The sequence below is a fragment of the Gopherus flavomarginatus genome, chromosome 8 (genome assembly GCF_025201925.1).
Source record: "Gopherus flavomarginatus isolate rGopFla2 chromosome 8, rGopFla2.mat.asm, whole genome shotgun sequence".
Lineage (NCBI taxonomy): Eukaryota > Metazoa > Chordata > Testudines > Testudinidae > Gopherus > Gopherus flavomarginatus.
This window is the reverse complement of record NC_066624.1, coordinates 15,497,373-15,515,999: the sequence shown is the minus strand read 5'-3', so window position 1 is coordinate 15,515,999 and position 18,627 is coordinate 15,497,373. Positions and strand designations below refer to the sequence as shown.

Below are 18,627 nucleotides of genomic sequence, written 5' to 3'. Positions count from 1 at the left end.
GTGGAAATGTTGAATATTATACTTATCGCCCCGTTGTACATTTTATTGTACCTTTGTCATGAACATATATTTACCATGTCCTTAAGGTTAAATGGGCTTATTGCAATATAATCATTACTTAACATTCTTGATTTGAGCTATTGAGAGTACAGTTTAGAATGCATTTCCTGTGTCCTCTTTTACTAATAAATAAGGCTTCTGATTTTTTGGTTTAGACAATAAATGTCAATAGAGCACCCTAATACACAAATAAATAAATAAATGAAAATTAGTGTCTATCCAGTAATCACTAGAAAAATACTGGAATGGTTACTTGTATCTAAAGTCTTGTCTACATGGACCAGTAATGTGGATTACGGGGGTTTGCTTTCTAAAGCGCATCAACATGTTACACTGTGTAGAACCCTGCTGGTAAGCACTAAAGCTTCCCTAGTGAGCTTTAATGTAGTGCTCTTTGAAGCAGAACTACATTAAAGTGAACTAGGGAACATTACAAAGAGATTGCTCATTACAGTATCACTCCAGTATATACAGAGAGCCCCAAACCTCCCCTTCACCCTGATTTTTAGACATGTACATGAAACACAAAATAAATCGCAAAAAATGAAATTAATAAACCCCCCCAAGAACGGAAGCCCTACTAATAAATGGCTGAGAAAGTCAGAATGTGGCAAAAGACTGTACTTCAGACTTAGAAAACAGAGACTACTCCCGAGCATGCATCTTCTGTCTTTTTTGTATATCTTTGTAGGAACCCACAGTATTTATCACATAATGTTTATGCAGTTGATTTCCCTATTTTAGAGGATGAATTCAGTTTTTACAACATGATTCTTTGTCTTCTTTTCATAGGCATTTCCTATTTAAACATGGATCTGGTTCGTCAGCTATCTTCAGTGCAGCCAGTCAGAACTATCCTTTAACATCCAATACGGTTTATTCTCCACCTCCTAGGCCACTTCCTAGAAGTACATTTTCTAGACCAGCCTTCACTTTTAACAAACCTTACAGGTGCTGCAACTGGAAGTGCACTGCTTTGAGTGCTACAGCTATTACCATTACTCTGGCACTGTTGCTAGCCTATGTTATTGGTAAGCCTTTTATTTCCTTTCTGTTCAATTACCATACTTGTTTTCACCTTAATATAAATATCATGTTTTACTAATAGCATTTTCAGGGGAGTGCTTCGTAAATCCCAGAAAGCAAAATACAACCTAGGCCAGAGATTGAAAATAACATGGAGTTCTAATTAACTCGTATTCTGTTAACTACAAATACTGCCTATTTAAAAAAAAGAAATATTATTCAAGAAAACATGTTTAAACTAGTTGAGGACTCCCACTAGTTTTAATTGCTGTCATTGACCATTTTCCCTTAAATTAAAAGTTGGTCTGATTTTCACACTGAGTCATAACTTTTGCTGCTACTTCTATTACTTTTAAATAATGTTGATGAAGAACTTTCAACTGGATTTTGCCTTGCTAGCAACATTTAGTTTTTCTGATGTGATCACAAATTAAAACACTGATATTGTCTCCTTAATCTCAGTTTTTTTGACTAGATTTGCAGCTATCTTTAAATAAACTTAATATTTGTGCCATATTTTCTTTATAAGATATATTTTGCTGTTGCTATATTGAATTTATGTTTGATAAAAAAAAGTTGCACAGATTGAAATGCACTCTTAATTCATTTCAGGCTCATTTTTGCTTAGTAAATAACTCTGCAGTTTTGTTATTACAATGCACTGACAGAATTAATCAAAATGGCTAAACTCTCCTTCCTCGTTTTGAAGAAGAATATTGTAATTGTGCTTGGAGTCACTGTGATTAAAAATCATACTCACTTGACAGCAAATCTTATCGACTTTCTAGGTGACTTTTTAGTTTCACTGAACATTAATTTCCACATTTGGGTGGTTTTGTAGTCTAAAATTTGAGTTTTATAAAAATATATGAATTCTAAAACGTGACTGTAATAGTCTCCAAACAAATGGAATTATTTTGTAGATTTGTGTGTACATTCACACACACGCACAAACTATTATTTCTTAGTTTATATAGTGATCACTTCATAAGCAGGCAAGATTTGAAGTATCCAGTACATATTTGTGCCTTGAGTATGAATACTAAAATGGGGTCATCTGAAAGAGAGGGCACCACTTAGCAAAAAAGTATCCAGAGATGTTTAGATATACCAGATATCTGCAATACCGCCAAGCATGGCAGGGTCTACATATAGTTTTGCATAGTCATTGGACATACTCCTTTCAGAATCAATAATTACGGGAATCATACCACAGTACTAGAAGATACAGATTGGCATTATCTCTTAAAGTGCTACCACCCAAAAAAAAATCAAGTGACTTACCCTGGTCTACACTACAAAATTAAATCGACATAATGCAGCTTATGTCAGCCTAACTGTCAGTGTACATATTACAGCCTTGCTCCCACCGATCTAAGTGCCCTACTACACTCATATAATAACTCCACCTCCACAAGGCTAATGTCAGTGTAGTTAGGCCAACGCAGTGTCCATGTAGACACTGTGTTACTAATCCCCTGTTGGCTGCCAATCTTGTCAATTTCATGGCTCCATGCTGAAGCCGTGAAACTGACAAGAAAGCACTCCCCACTCCCAGCTAGGCTGCTTCCTGCTGCCCAGCTCGCCACTCGGAGCTGGCTGCCCCTGGGGTCCTAGCTCCCCGCTCCCAGTCAGGCTGCAGCCCCGGCTCCCCACAAGGTGCTCTGCACCAAGCGTCCCAGCTCCCCACTCCCAGAGGAGATCAGGGAGGTGAGAGCCAGGTGGTTGCAGCGAACAGAGGTGGCGAGCAGCCAGCGGGGAGCCTGTGGGGCAGCCAGGCTCCTGGTGGGGAGCTGCAAGAGGACCTGAAAGCCTGGACTCTCAGCTCCCCACACTGCCCCACTTAGCTTGATGGAAGTGCTCCTGATGAGGACATTCACCATCAACCAAAAGAGGAAAGTGTGACGTGAACCACTGCTGCAGTAATTGCTGCAGTGGCTGTAAGTTGACCTAATATCGTTCGATTTAAGTTTTTTGTGTAAACTTGTCCTCAGGGGTTATGGGATAAAAAGCCTTTTTGCTTCTCGTTTGTATTTCAGTTTTGGTCTAAGTTAATAATGACAAAGTCATTAGTTTTTGACTGGTGCTCAGTGGCTGACATGATGAATTTGTTTTCAGTCCTGTTTCTAATAAATAGATTCCATTTTACAAAAATCTCTATCACCAATTATATTGTCTTTGTCAATGTCTTCTGCAAATTCTTTCAGTGAAGGGACACAGAGGCTGAACTACCCTCTTATATCTACCTAAACGGGGTATATTAGTGGGACAGTGTGGTTTGCATAGATGTTGTTTTTCCTTGTACTTTTTCCTGTGATCTGTATCTGTTTTGTGACTAAATAGTGGACTTCAGTTTCCAGTATCAAAAAATATAGCCCAAGAATTCTTTTTTGTGTCTTTTCCCTCATTTTTGTTGTGTTTTTGCATTTGATTGATTAAATATTTTCAATAAAAATGTAAGTAATATATTTTTCTTGCTGGACCCTGAGAGAGATGAAAAACATCACATTGGTGTATAGAGTGAGAGTATACACTGTAATTAAAACAATGCTGCCATGTACGTCTGATATTGATGAACATCTTGCTTTGTTCTGCAGTGCTAATTTTGTCTAAGAAACGTTGAAGAGCCCAAGGTCCCTACTTCCAATACAAACACTTTTTTTACAGTTTTACAAAATAATGTTTTGAATATAAAACCTGTCTGTACAATAATAATATTAGGGAGTATGTTCTAGGGATGTGTCAAAAACTTCAATGCTGTTGAATCTATTGAAAAGATATAGGAAAACCCATGTTTGTGAAAAATAAAAATGTTGCTTGGAATTTTCAAAGTGCATTATGGGATTTGGGTCCCCGAATCCCATTGAATGTCAAAGTGCTTTCGGTGTCTAACTCCCTTCAGTGTCATTGAAAATCCTACACATTGATGTTTTCTACTTAGTGATTTTCACTCTGTGAAAAACTGTCTTTCCACCAAACATAAAACTCTGAGTTATTTTGTGCCACCACCACCTGAATCCTATCTTGCTCTTTTGGAGCTGTATTTGGCTGACTGAAGTGTCCTGCAGCAGCTATCTGGCCAACTTGTCCCAAGGCAGAGTTGTATCATAACTAAACAGCCACTGGAACTGCTTTCAATTTTTCAGCTGAAAATTACCCATGCAGGACTCATTTATATGTATTGGAGTGAGCAATAGCCTGGCATCTTGTATGCACAAAGCTTGACTAAGCATGTTGTGTGTGGAAAACTAAGTGGGAGTTGGCACAATCCCTGTTCTAGTCTGAGAATAATATATACCAACATCTCTCAAATAGGGGGTCATGATCCATAGGCAAGACACAAAAGTGTGGCCAGAGGAGGCATAGCAAAGAGACTAAAATGGCTAATGGCTGCTAGGATCCAGAAGAAACAAGCTAAGGAGAAGGAAGGAGGAGTAGTTCTTTCTCCTATTTCTGCCTCCCCATTGCTGCTGTGGTTTGTCAGTCTTCCAACCCTCCCTGCCAAGTTTAAAGATAATGAGGTGTCTCCTCCTCTCAGCTTCTCACTATCTTTAAGCAATGCTTCCCTGAGGCAAAGAACACTGCAAGTGGATTGATAGGAAGAGAGGAAAGGAGACAAAGCACCTTCCCTAACTGTCTCTCAGCACCCTTACTCAGCAGCACACAGCATCAGCTCTCACTCAGAAGAAGGTACCCCCATCCAGCATGCACCATCCGCCTTCAACCAAAACCAACAGCGTTATCTTCTTGTGATTCCAGTTCCCTCATCCCACAATATACTCCTCTCAAGAAGCTCTGTTTAACAAATGCAGCAGCATTCTGTATTAACCAAAGTTTCTGACACCTGATTCAACGTGTAGCCCCATTAATTGCTCATTGAAGTAATCTAGCCAACAGGTGACAAAGACCTAGATGCTGTTAGCAACAGAAGGAAAGTTGTGACTTTCTAGTCTAATGCAGATGGGAAAGTGGGCTTGGCCACTGCTGGTGTGTGATTGGTTAAAAGCAGCTGAGTGTGTAATAAGCTGCCCTTATTGTGAACTTGTGTAACGACTGGAGAACATATTAGGAAAGCCCATAGATTTTATTTCAACCTCATCTGGTTGCTTTCCTTATCACACCAATACCATCTCACTTCATCCCTCATCCTGCCACTGGGCAAAGTGCTCAGCCACCTTTACTGGAGATTAGCACTGGATGTCATCAGTACGCTGATGGGTACCATAAGTCCTGCCTCCTTATTAGCCCTTCTAATGTACTGAACAAAGGATGAGATAAGCCCCACAGAACCCCACAAGTGCTTTAAGTGGACAGCTATATTTATCATAGTCCTCCCAACAATGTCTGTGGAGAACATTGCCTTCTCGTTGTGTGAGAAATGTGTATTTCTTTAATAGATATTAAATATTCTGTAGGAAGTATAATAGAGAATGATTTCTCTTTAAATGTAAAAAAAAAATCATTTTTTAGACCAGAAAATGTGTGTGTTAAATTGGGAAATGTCCCAAGATGCATCTGTCTTTTTGTTTATCCAGGAAAGTGTTTTAGTTCTAAAAGTTCTGTAGTAAATTCAGATACTTGTTAACTGGGGTATTCAGCTTTAATATTCACTATGCCCATATCTGGCAGATTAAATATTTAAATATGTTCAGAGCCTGCTGTTATGAGTCAGGTTCCTTAATTCTTTTCCTTTGTTAGGGATGAATAATAGCATATAAACTATTTTGAAAGTTCACTCGTTCACTAGGGTTTCAAATTTACATATTTTTTCATGCCAAGAATTTAAATGTTCACGTTTTAAATAAGAGTAGGTGAATGTATGAAAAGATTTTGTAATCATACTCTGTGAAATACTCTACAATTAAAATTCACTCAGCAAATCTTTTTCTTTCACTCACTGTGATTCACATTGGGTTGAATCCTGCAATTCTTACTCAAGGGAAGTTTTGTTAAAGTCTGGGGCAGTTTTGCCTGAGTAAGAATTCCATGGTTGGGTCCAAACTGTGTAGCGGTATCACTAAACTATGCATACAGAACCTGTTCCTACTCCCAATAGAGTCAATAGCAAAACTCCCATTGACTTCAGTGTTGCAGGAACAAATTGGTACTAGATAGAGCACTGGTCTGGGACTCAGGAGACCTGGATTTTGTTTCTAGCACAGACATCCTGGGTGACCTTGAGCAAGTTACTTTATCTCCCTGCACTTAAGTTTCCCTGTCTGTAAAATGGGAATAATGAGACTGACCACCTTCTTAAAGCACTTTAAGATGTACTGATGAAAAGTGCTATATAAGTGTTAGGTGGTGGTGTTATTCATGCTGTTATTACTACTATTACTATTATGAAGGATAAGGGGAACCTTGCAAATGGCAAAATCAAACTGTCCTTCTATTGTAATAAAATACCTGTTGCCATGTGGGAAACTGTGATTTCAGACCAAATGAATGTTGATATTTTCTTAATATGTAAGCCTGCTCTTATGCATATCATTCAGCAACTTAGTGTGCTGTTGAAACTGTTTTTCCTGTTGTTAGACCTAAAAACTATATATCACAATTTCAGATGGACCCAGAATCTAAACCCCAGATCAGAACAGTCCCCATTCAGAGTAGGTGTTGGAAATCCAAACCTGATTCCAGCTTCAAATTTTGCAAATGATTTCTATATTTGTAATTAGCCGAGCCAGAAATTTGGATCCAAACACCCTGAATTGTGGTTTACTTCTCTCTAATCAAAATATGAAATATTTTCCTTGTAACTAGCTAGATCCATTTTTGTTCTTTTAGATTCTCTGTACCAATGGGAACACCATAGGGAAAGTCTGAAAGCTTAGCTGAAAACATCCACTTGTTCTGTGTTTTTGTCTTTTGAACTACAAGTCAGTAAAGTTTTTACTACATTTTGTCTACTTTCTCATTTTCAATCTATAAACCACTGCGCATACTTTTTGCTGTTACCACTGATATAAATGCATCTCATACAGAGATCAAGGGGAGCATTGAAGTGGTTGTTTGAAAAGCAGCACAGACTGATTTCTTGAAAATCTGTAGTCACAGTGTTCAGTCTACCAAATATCCTGTTTTAGCTTTAGCAGGGTGAGCTCCTATGAAAATGTTGCAAACTCATAATAATTGTTGCAGAGAGCACAGAAAATGCTGACTGCATACATATAGCCCCATCACATGTTTTGGCAATCGATGCATTGGTGTCAATCTTTGTAATATGGCACTGCAGGGCCCTCTTGGCTCCTCCCCCTGCTGTGCTGACAAAGTCACTATGAGACCCTCGGATTCAATAACCGCTGGTGCCGTTTAGTTATAGGTTGTGCTCCCACTACTTTTTTACCATACACAGCTTGAGTTCTAGTTGTCTGCACCCAGGAGGGAAGAGCTATCACTCTGCTTCTACTCCCTCACTCCTCCTTTCCCCCGGCTTCCTTCCACCCAGCCTTTTATATAACCATGGCTAATTGGGCAGGCAACTATCTCTCATTCCCCAGTTAGGTACAGGTTTTCTCTAGCCAGCTCCAATTTACTTCCCTTAATGGGAGCTGGCATGACAGAGAGCTGAGTCAGCAGTTCTTGCCCAGCACCCTGTCGCAGTCTTGAACACGATTACTTGAATTTACTAATTAGCCATATGAAGAAGTCAATAAGACATGAGTGTATGCAACACATCAGGAGAGGGTGAGGTTAATGCATTTTATCAGTGTTTGAGAAGCGCAATACATGCAGCAGCTTCTCTCGTGATTCTTGAGAGTCTGATTGAGCTTTTGAGTAGTTAGCAGTTTACTGAATTGCCAACAGGTTGAAAGACTGAATATAGAAAACAAGTTATACATTAACCTATAGGTCCATATGTAAGATGGCACTGTGAAATCAGCCAAATCCGCCTCTTAATGCTCATACCATCTACAGCACATGTAAATAACTTGTATTTTATATGGTTGTCCATGTCTCTACGTGGCTGAAATTGGTATATGTTCTTTTCCAACTTTTCTGGATTAGGCAGTTTAAAAATTGAGGAAAATGAATTGCACAAACATTTCATACAGTAAATGCCACATAAGTTATGGATGCATAGCTAGAGGTAATCCTTCTGAGATATACACTTCATGACTTGTTCTACAAATGGATGAATCTCAAGATGTCAGCAAAATAGCAAATCATTTGGGTCCTTGTTATGCTTTAGTTTGTTTTAAGACTTAAGAAGGATATAATCAGCATCAGTAAACACTGAGTCTGTTGCAGGGTGAATATTTGCCTAGTTTTACCTTCACTCATTAATCCTACTTCCTCCCTCCCCAACTGAAAGAATGTCTGTGATACATTATTAAAAATATTAATATCTTTCTTTCCTCTAATGTTGTTGTGTTCTTTAGAAAGGGACGAATGTAATAAAATGTAGTACCTACTAAAAAGCCAATATAACTGATTGTGGGTGGAGAATTGGAGACATGAAATATGACAAGATTAGTTTTTCCTGAGAAGATAGAAGGGAAGCAGTATATAGAGAAATAAAGATACAGGCCCTGATGCCACTGATTTATGGGGCTAAGTGTGTGCAGGGTTTAACAGGATAACTCGCAGGATCAGACATATAGGTAGTTTTTAGGTTTTTTTAAATCTCTAAACACAGTACAGGAAAAAAAACAAAGCAAACACCTTGACCAAATATATCAAGACAACTTTCATAGAAGAACTTAAATCTCAACAGTGCAAAAGTGCTTACAGTCCCTTCTCAGACATTTAACAGGTCTCCAACACAGCTTCATGCATAGGTATATAGGGAATGAGAGAAAAATGATTAACACTGTGACAGATATGTCAATTTCCTGCAATATCATTGAAAAACCTCATTGTTTTAAATTTTTTTGTTACTGTGGGCTGGAATTGTATGTAAACTCTTGGAGGGGCAGGGGGAGGAGATGTGACCAATGCACGAATTAGGAGTTCAAAAGATTATTTTGAAAATATGCCGGATCAGTGTCAATTTATGGGACAATAAATGTTAACTGTATTTCCTGGGTATTCCCTAGGAAGAGGCTTCCATTTGAGGAGAGATTAATAATTTACATTAACCTCTTAAGAACATAAGAATGGCCATACTGGGTCAGACCAAAGGTCCATCAAGCCCAGTATCCTGTCCTCTGACAGTGGCCAATGGCAGATGCCCCAAAGGGAATGAACAAACAATTATCATCAAGTGATCCATGGCCTGGCACCCAATCCCAGCTTCTGGCAAACAGATACTAGGGACACCATTCCTGCCCATCCTGGCTTATAGCCATTAATGGACCTATCTTCCATGAATCTATCTAGCTCCCTTTTGAACCTCATTATAGTACTGGCCTTCACAACACTCGCTGGCAAGGAGTTCCAGAGGTTGGCAATGCGTTGCATGAAAAAATACTTTCTTGTGTTTATTTTAAACCTGCTACCTATTAATTTCATTTGGTCGCCCATTGTTCTTGTATTATGAGAAGTAAATAACCCTTCTTTACTTACTTTCTCTATATCACTCATGATTTTATAGACCTTTATCATATCCCCCCCTTAGTTGTCTCTTTTCCAAGCTGAAAAGAAGACATGCCCTAACTTTCATTCTGGATCTAAGATGGTTATAAACTTGTAACCCTGGGGAAAACTCAGCTTTGGGTTTTGAAGGACTAGAACCTTCCAGAGCCGTAGGCTGGCATTGAGGTGACCTCTAGTAAGCCTTTTAGCATGAATGTAGGTTTTTATTTTCTAATATCTTTTCTCTGTAATGTTTTACCTTAAGAAGAAATGTGCCCTTGAAGGATGTTGGAGGGGGAATACAGGTACAATTACCCCAAAATTATGACATATACATTTTATAAATCTCTAGAAATTATTGAAAGATCTTAACCATGTATAACAATAATAATGGGATTTTAAGGTCTTCTGTCTTGAGTTGTAATGTAGAAAAGGGTGAGTCCTAGTTTTCCTTTCATGTATATGTCCTGCTTTGTACATTTGTCACTGGTCTATATGGAATAAAGCTGCACCTCTCACCAGTATAATTTGGGGTGTAGGAAGAAACAGATCTCTTGACAGGTTTGGAGGACTTTAAATGACAAGACCATTGTTTGAAAGCATATTTGTGACATGTTAGAAGTACTCCTGATGGACTTGGTTAGTGGGTATAATACAGATAAGGCAGATCTGTAACTAGGCATTTTAGTACCCGAGATGAACAAGCATATTTGCGCCCCTACTGGGGTTTTTTTTTTTAGATAATCTGAATTAGGATATTATAGAGTAATGAGAGTGCATTTATTTTTGCATATCAGTACAGTACGTAGATGATAAGTTACTGTATGATTCTTTTAAGTGTCACATTAATTTCACACAATCCTTTAATATCCTTATAGTATCCTCCTATATAACCTTTAAACTCATTGACAGGCACTGAAAAAAACATGGACTGGAAATAATCATACCATAAATATGGATACTGCAATGACTTAATGGCATGAAACGTATTCAGAAAGACATAAAATTGCATTTCTGTTTATAAAAAAAACAAAATGATACTGGTGGTTTTCCATCACCCCGCAGTGAGACTATATCTGGAACAAACCGCCATCTCTTTCAGTGACACATCGGAGAATAAAAGGGACTCAAGAGTAAACAAAGAATGAATTTACCAGGGAGGTGCATTATCTAGCAATCAAATTACCAGCATAGCATTTGACTTTGTATAAGCAGAAGCCACCCTTTCTCTGGCCTTTATATGAGGGAGACATCCATTTTGTGGGGGAGAGGATGTAAGATTTTGGTTTTTTACCTTTTTGCATAGTGATTTTAGTTTTCTAAGAAGAATATTGATTATTGTTTGCTTGCTGGTACAATATTATGGTTGGCTTATACCTGATAATTTTTCCTATGGAATCCTGCCAAGCATATTGTGATAATACCCCTTTAAAGGGGAAGGATTATATTAGCATGGCTTGTTTGTATAAAGCCCCTGTGGGAAGTATCATTCAGTGAGGGAAGCTATGCTGTGACAGCTGGAAAGAGGCATGATGCATCCTGCATCTTGGAAGGGGTTTAGACTAGATGACTCTTGCAGTCCCTTCTAACTGTATGGTTCTCTGACATTTGACTTCTGGCCAGGCGAGGCCCCTCACACCTAACTGTGGAGACAGAAAAGAGTATATGGTTGTGATTGTGAAATCAGATTATGCTGTGCTTCAGTCTGAGACAATGCCAATATCATACTTGTAATGGCTAGATGGACATATCACCAAGTTCTCGTAGAGAACGGTGGCCTGGTTTCATAGACAAAGGTATCAGGAACAGACTGGCTAGGTCACAGCCCAGAATGCTGCGACACAGATCATAGTGGACATGCTTCTTTGCCAGTGTATATCTCACCAGCAGCCTCAATCCACATTTACACCCAATGCAGATTTCTGTATTGGTTTAGTCACCTGTCCAGTAAATGGCCTGAATTTTTATGTGTGGGCATAACTGAAAATTGTCCCCGGTCCAAAATTAGAGGCCTTTTAAGAGAAAAGCCAAGGTATGTTCAGCATCCTGGGCCAGTTGGCCCTAACAGTATCAATTCCCTGATGTGTGAGTGCACCTTGCTGGAGTCAATGGAGCATTATAACAGTAGATCAGAGGGAGGTTCCTTATTCTGTTCTCTGTAATATCGATTGAATCAGGGTGGGGCAGCAACAAGTAAGGGTGGGTCATAGTAACAGGAAAACACAGCTAAAGGAGGGAGCAGGGTGTGTTTTACCATTACAGAGTGGTGACTATATAGAGGCATGTTTTACTTTACTTTCTTTGGTTCTGCTGTTGCTTCTCGTACTGAAAATCACAAGCAGCCCAGGACTACTACTACTACTTTTTTTTTCTTGTCTGAACACTTCCTCCTAAGCCTGGAAGCCCCTCTGCCCCTCCATGCTATTTTGTAAACAAGGCGAGTGGCTCATCCTATCTGGGTAACTGTGCCCTCTGCCCCTCCCTGTGCTGGGGCTTTGCCCTCTGCCACCATCTGGCAGTCCCTCATCCCCTTGGGCTGAACCCCGGCTCCTACCCCGCTCCTAAATTTGCTCTTTGGCCCCTCTCCTGCACCCGCCCCCAGCCAGTTTTTGTCCCTTGCTCAGACCTTCCCAACCCACTCTCAATTTGCCCCTTCCCCTCCTTTAACCCTTTTAATCCCCAGCGAGAGCAGCAGCTTTAGCAGATGTTACTGAGCAATGAGCATGGTCAGTAGGAGCCAAGATCCTAGTGCTAGGGATACTGCTCCCGATGGGGTCATTGAGCCTGTGATTTGGATGGGGGGAGAATGCTGGGCACCCTGGGTTCTGGCTGGCTGCTGCTGGGCCCAATCCTGCAGGGGAGTTGTGGCAGACACCGCTGGGCCCAATCCTGCGCACCACCCCATTTTTGCACCCCTGGCCGCTCTGCACCCTGGGTGGCTTCCCCGCTCAACCTGCCCTCACTATGGCCTGGAGATAAGAGCTAACGGGAAATAAGTGCAGTGATATCAACTGACTTTAGCACACGGAAGTCATCAGCACATAAGTATTGTTCAGTATCTTAAATGTGTTTTGCTGTCTTTATCTCTGGCTCTGTATTGATATAGATGATATTAAAATACATTACGATTCTGTAGTGTTGTCTCTAAATACACTGTTTTTATGATGCAGCATCTGCTGCTTAGATGAGTCTTATCATAAAACTAAAAAGTCAAGCAACAATCAGCAGTTGTGGAGGAAATTCAAATCAGATGTTAAAAATAGGGTGACACAAATCTACAAAGGAATTTTTATTAGTATAAGAACATATGGTTTTATTTTCTGTAGTTTTCCACTAATTCATTGTTTTCTTAAAGTATGATACAATAGTTTATTCTTACTTGATGATTTGACTGTTTAATTAGGTGTCATTGGACTTGACCAAAGAATAACCATTGGTCCATAGCATTTTGCTTTCATAATGCCTAAGCCTTTTATCAGCTTATTATCTGAGCGTGCAAAGTCACTGAGCTTAGTTTTCAAAGGTGCTTAACCCCTGCAGTTCCAGTGACTTCAGCGCCTCTGAAAATCAGACCCATTGTCCCTCAATGTCAGATATATCACTTATTTCAGACACATTTACAACTCTCCTATGAAAAATACATTTGACATTATCCCATTATTTATTACTAGAAATAGCAGACATCAGAGATAGGTGTTGGGTCATCACATTAATATTATAGAAAATGTTGCACAAGTTCAAACACTCTGCTGTTTTCCATTGTGTCCTGTCCTTTATTTCAGTCCCTTTTCACACACTGTAAAGGGCAGTAGTGCAAGTTTGGGTGTTAGCAGGTTGTAAGATTGGGCCAGGTTTTGAGAAACATATACCTCAATAACATGTTGATAGATAATATCAATTGTGTAGCTTTCTACTCAATTCAGAAAGCTCAGAGAATGCAGTAGAACAGTGGTTCCCAAACTTCTTCTACCGCTTGTGCAGGGAAAGGCCCTGGCGGGCCAGGCTGATTTGTTTACCTGCCACATCTGCAGGTTCGGCTGATCGTGGCTCCCAGTGGCCTTGGTTCGCTGCTCCAGGCCAATGGGAGCTGCTGGAAATAGCGCGGTCCGAAGGATGTACTGACCGCCACTTCCAGCAGCTCCCATTGGCCTGGAGCGGTGAACCAAGGCCCCGGGAGCCGCAATTGGCCGAACCTGCAGACGTGGCAGGTAAACAAACCGGCCCGGCCTGCCAAGAGCTTTCCCTGCACAAGCGGCAGAAGAAGTTTGGGAACCACTGCAGTAGAATATACATTGTTAAACTCTTCAAATGGAGCCACAGCTGTGCAACCTTAAATCACATTAGTGAATACTTCAGTGGGATTACTTGAGTCCAGAAGTGCTTATGTAGGTGAGTAAGGGTTTCACAGCTGGATGACTTAGGTTTCTATTCTGTATGATTCTAGGTCTGACTAATAGATACTAGCAGAGGCTTGTCTTAGAAATTTTGGACATTTCCAGTATAGTTACAAATCCTTAGCTCTACTGAAAGAAAGAGTTCACAAAGGCGAAACAATCATACTTCATTGTGCTGTTTGCCAAGATTATTTATTTGTCTGTCCCTAACTCTAACAGAGGTTTCAGTTTGAAACGTGAAACCAGGTTGGTCCTTATATGACTAAGTATAAGAAATGATCCCTCTTTTTCATTGTCCTGAGGTTTTTATTCCTGAGGTATAAAAATGTGTTACTTATAGAGAGGAAAATGCTTATGAGTCAAGAGGGACATAATAGCCATGTGGCACAAATCTTCATTTCAGGAAAGGTTACCAGACCAGAAACCACTATCCCTTTCTTCATCTCGATAAATCATATCCAAATGAAGAATGTAACAGTTATAAGTCACAGAATCTCATAACTTGATCATAGCATAATGCTACTAGCATATTACATAGAAGATTTAATCGAGGATAAGCTGTCCTCCTCCAAATAGGTTTCAGAGTAGCAGTCGTGTTAGTCTGTATCCACAAAAAGAACAGGAGTCCTTATGGCACCTTAGAGACTAACAAATTTATTTGAGCATAAGCTTTCGTGGGCTACAGCCCACTTCTTCGGATGCATGGAATGGAATATATATTGAGGAGATATATATACACATACAGAGAGCATGAAGAGGTGGGAGTTGTCTTACCAACTCAGAGGCCAATTAAATAAGAGAAAAAAACTTTTGAAGTGATAATCAAGATAGCCCAGTACAGACAGTTTGATAAGAAGTGTGAGAATACTTACAAGGGGAGATAGATTCAATGTTTGTAATGGCTCAGCCATTCCCAGTCCCTATTCAAGCCTAACTTGATTGTATCTACTTTGCATATCAATTGTAGCTCAGCAATTTCTCCTTGGAGTCTGTTTTTGAAGCTTTTCTGCTGCAAAGTTGCCACCCGCAGGTCTGTCATTGAATGACCAGACAGGTTAAAGTGTTCTCCTACTGGTTTTTGAGTGTTATGATTCCTAATGTCAGATATGTGTCCATTAATTCTTTTGCGTAGAGACTGTGCAGTTTGGCCAATGTACATACTCCTCCAAATAGTGCAGCTTTGGACCTGATTCTCATTTACACTGAAGCCACTTCACATCACTGGCAGTGTATGAATTACATTTATATTCACTTTGTCTCCTAGTGTAGTGTAAAGAGCCCTAGGACAACTGAAAATCAGGCTTGTAATTTTAACTTTCATCTGAATGCTGTCACGGATCCCCGGGATCTGTGCTACACTCCAGTTTTTGAACAGTCTCTTGGAGGAACCCATTTAGTGTGCCAGATTTCCCAAGTGTCTCATTTCTCCTTCTGTAGACCCCGCAGCCTACTGAGCTCCAGCACTCCTGCTTCACACCGTGAGCTCTGCTCAGTGAGTCCAATTTAAATAGACATCTGGTAGAGAATAGACTCTTGAGGGACTAATCATGTCAGCCAGTATTTGCAGCAAAACCCCACACAGTGTTTTTCAAAACAAAGTAGAATGTATTATTTAAGTGGTACACAGCACTGGAAGTCCTTAGGTTAGCACGGAGAAATAATGGTCAAGCCACAGTTTACCAGCCAAGCTGTAGTGAACTCCATTTTTGGGCTCTGTCTCTCTCTGACTTCCTTCCTTAGTCAGTTCCCAGGTGAAAGAGCTCAGCTTCTTTGAGAGCCCACACTTTGGGCTGATTTCCACTATGGGGAGATCAAAGATGCTGCAATCAATGAAGCAAGGATTGATTTAGCGGGTCTAATAAAGACCCGCTAAATCGATGGCAGAACGTTCTCCCATTGTCCCCAGTATTCCAGCTCTCCGAGAGAAAGCTAAGTCGACCGAAGAGCGTCTCCTGTTGACTCAGTGCAGTGAAGACACTGGGGTAAATCGACCTAAGCTACGTCAACTTCCATTACATTATTCACATAGTTGGAGTAGCGTAACTTAGGTCAACTTACCCAGTAGTGAAGATAAGCCCTTTATTCCCTGCTGGACACTCTGTCATTTTTTTCCAGGCAGGACCATGCTGAGTTCACAACCCCCCGGCCAGAGCTTCCCACTGTTAAGTGTCAATAACATGAATCACTGGAGCATGCATTGTCTCCCTGGACCTTTTGTTGACCTGGGTCAGTTTCAGCCAGTCCCTTAATAACACTACTCATTCCACCCAAACAGGGAGGTGTCACATGCACTTACATCTTTTACCATAGCCTGAGAGCAAAATTAATCTTCTTCCCCACACTGTGTAGCAATGCAAAGCATAAGAGGAAACTGAGGATTCATAAAAATATTGCAGAAAATTCCCACATCACAAACACCAGCGCACATCATGACTTCATAGCATGGGTATAATCCAACATTGTAAACAGGACCAGTGTGCAATTGCAGAAAATAAATACTTTTCAAATAGCTGGACATTGTCTGATGAAGGGCAGAAACAGTGGTCAGCTGATGAAGTCCGTTCTGTCAAAACTACTGTAATTCTTAGATCTGATAGAGGAAGCTCTAATAAGATTTTCTAAAATAAATGAAAATAGCAAAACAAAAGGCATTTTGTGCAGGTTGTGATTTGGAGAGACTACACATTTTTGGGATTTTGTCCCCTAAAATTAGTCATGTGGGTTAGATAAGTGCTTATTGCAAAGGGCACTTTTTTTTTGTCATCTCTTCACTGTTGAGAGTCTATTTTGCTTTTGAGCCAAACCACACATTTCATATACTGCCAAACTTGCAGCAGATAAGTTGACAACCTGTGCTTACACAGAAGGTAGATACAAATAAATTAAATTATCTTATTGGCTTTATAAGCAGAAAGTATGGAATTATCTGGTTTACAAAATGAAACCTGAAAATCCCACTTTTGTATATTTCTGAGTCTTTGCCTGAGTATGCTGCAAACTTACAAGACATGAGTTACTTATATAGAAATGTCAATTTCCTTTTGATTACAAGTTGAGCAAAATAGGTCATTCTAATTATTTGCTTTGCAGATGAAGGGCCAGGGCCTTGGCCCTGGCAGTTTTTAGTTACCTCACTGGTGCAAAACAGCCAGAAAGTTACCCACAAGGGGCAACCAAGGATGCCAGAGAGCCAGCATTGCCACTGCTTCCTGGCTTCATTTTAGGTGGTATGTTGAGGACAAGGCAGAGTGTACGGTGCTCCACTGTATCCTCAGCCAGCACAGCAGTCCTATGGGACCAAATGTAGCTGACAAAATTTAAAGCAGCCATAATAGGCCCAGGATTGAGGAAGTGGAAACCAAGCTTAGATCCACCTTGCCACACACCATCCTATACTCTCGTCAGCTCTGTCGACTGTAAACTCTGTCAAACTTAGTAGCTGGACCAAAGTCTTTAATTTAACCATATATTGTATTATTGTAAAAAATATATATATATTGACATTTATCTTTTGCAAGGAGGATCTCAAATTTTAGAATGACTTAAACGTGTTATATAAATACAATATAATTGCAATTTGTATGTTAGCATCTGACATCTGCAGTGTACCCCAAAACACCATATAAAGAGAGGATCACATTTTTACCTCAAATGTGTTTCCTGCCTCCTAATGGCAAAGCTAAATAATAGGGGAGGGCTGGATTAATTGGGGTTTGGCACATCGGGAAAAGATATGTTTTCAGATTAGATCTCTAATAAGGTAAAAAGTCAAGGAGACAGAGTAATCAGGCTGGTTGTTCCAGAGAGCAAGAGAGAAACACAAGAAGGTGCTTGTATTAACAGCAGTGAGAATGTGCAGAGAGGAAGCTAGTATTGTGCTGGCAAATGAAAAAGGAGAGTGCTTCAAATGGTAACATCCTTTGTGGTGTTTTAATAAAATCAAGTAAATACTTTCTGCATGGAGCTTCATGGTCTTCCAGAGATGTTTGAAAGAGATTTAAAAGCAAACTTTCTTGAATCCTACTTGGTAAAATTTATGTATATTTAAAATAAAATATAGTTTTTATCATGCATACTGCACCTCTATTATAGGGCAAATAGGCATTTTTGTAGAAATTATATTTAACTGAAAGAAAAGAAAAATATTAATGGAAATGTGGTGAAAAATATTAATGAAAATGATAAATACATATGTGCTACTTCCTCTAGTGAGCTCCGGAAATAGTCTTCTCCAAGATTTAATGGCTTCCAGTGTTGTGTGTACACTTGTTATTACCAGAGTAATACCTAGATTTGAAGGTAATTTGTCAAAGAGCTATAGTTCTCACACACAAACTTGATGGTTAATATAATGAAAATTGGATTTATTTTAAGATTGCCAGATAACCAGTTTCTGTAATGATAGAAGCCATTTAATTTAGTCCAAGTAGAACTTATTTTCTGTTCAAACATCCAGCCTTATACATTGTTCAATGTGAGACCTACCTAGTGGTATCATGTGGAATCTCCCATAGGCTGCAAAGGCCATCATTTCTATAGTGCAGTTGGTATTTTTCAGGAAGAAACAGACTGTCAAACATACAAACAGTTCAGCTAGCTTGCCAAGCTTTGGCATGTACTACAGAAACTA

The 18,627-nt window shown here is 39.7% G+C and overlaps 1 protein-coding gene across 11 annotated transcripts in view; it reads left to right on the top strand.

Annotated features, from left to right (window-relative positions):
- TENM1 (teneurin transmembrane protein 1) overlaps positions 1-18,627 on the top strand; it is a 1,412,425-nt gene that overhangs the window by 1,205,419 nt on the left and 188,379 nt on the right. For all 11 annotated transcript variants that reach the window (XM_050964456.1, XM_050964455.1, XM_050964457.1 and 8 more), the window contains one exon: positions 853-1,091. In XM_050964456.1, the coding sequence (XP_050820413.1) occupies positions 853-1,091 (239 nt within the window). The remainder of the gene's footprint in view (positions 1-852; positions 1,092-18,627) is intronic.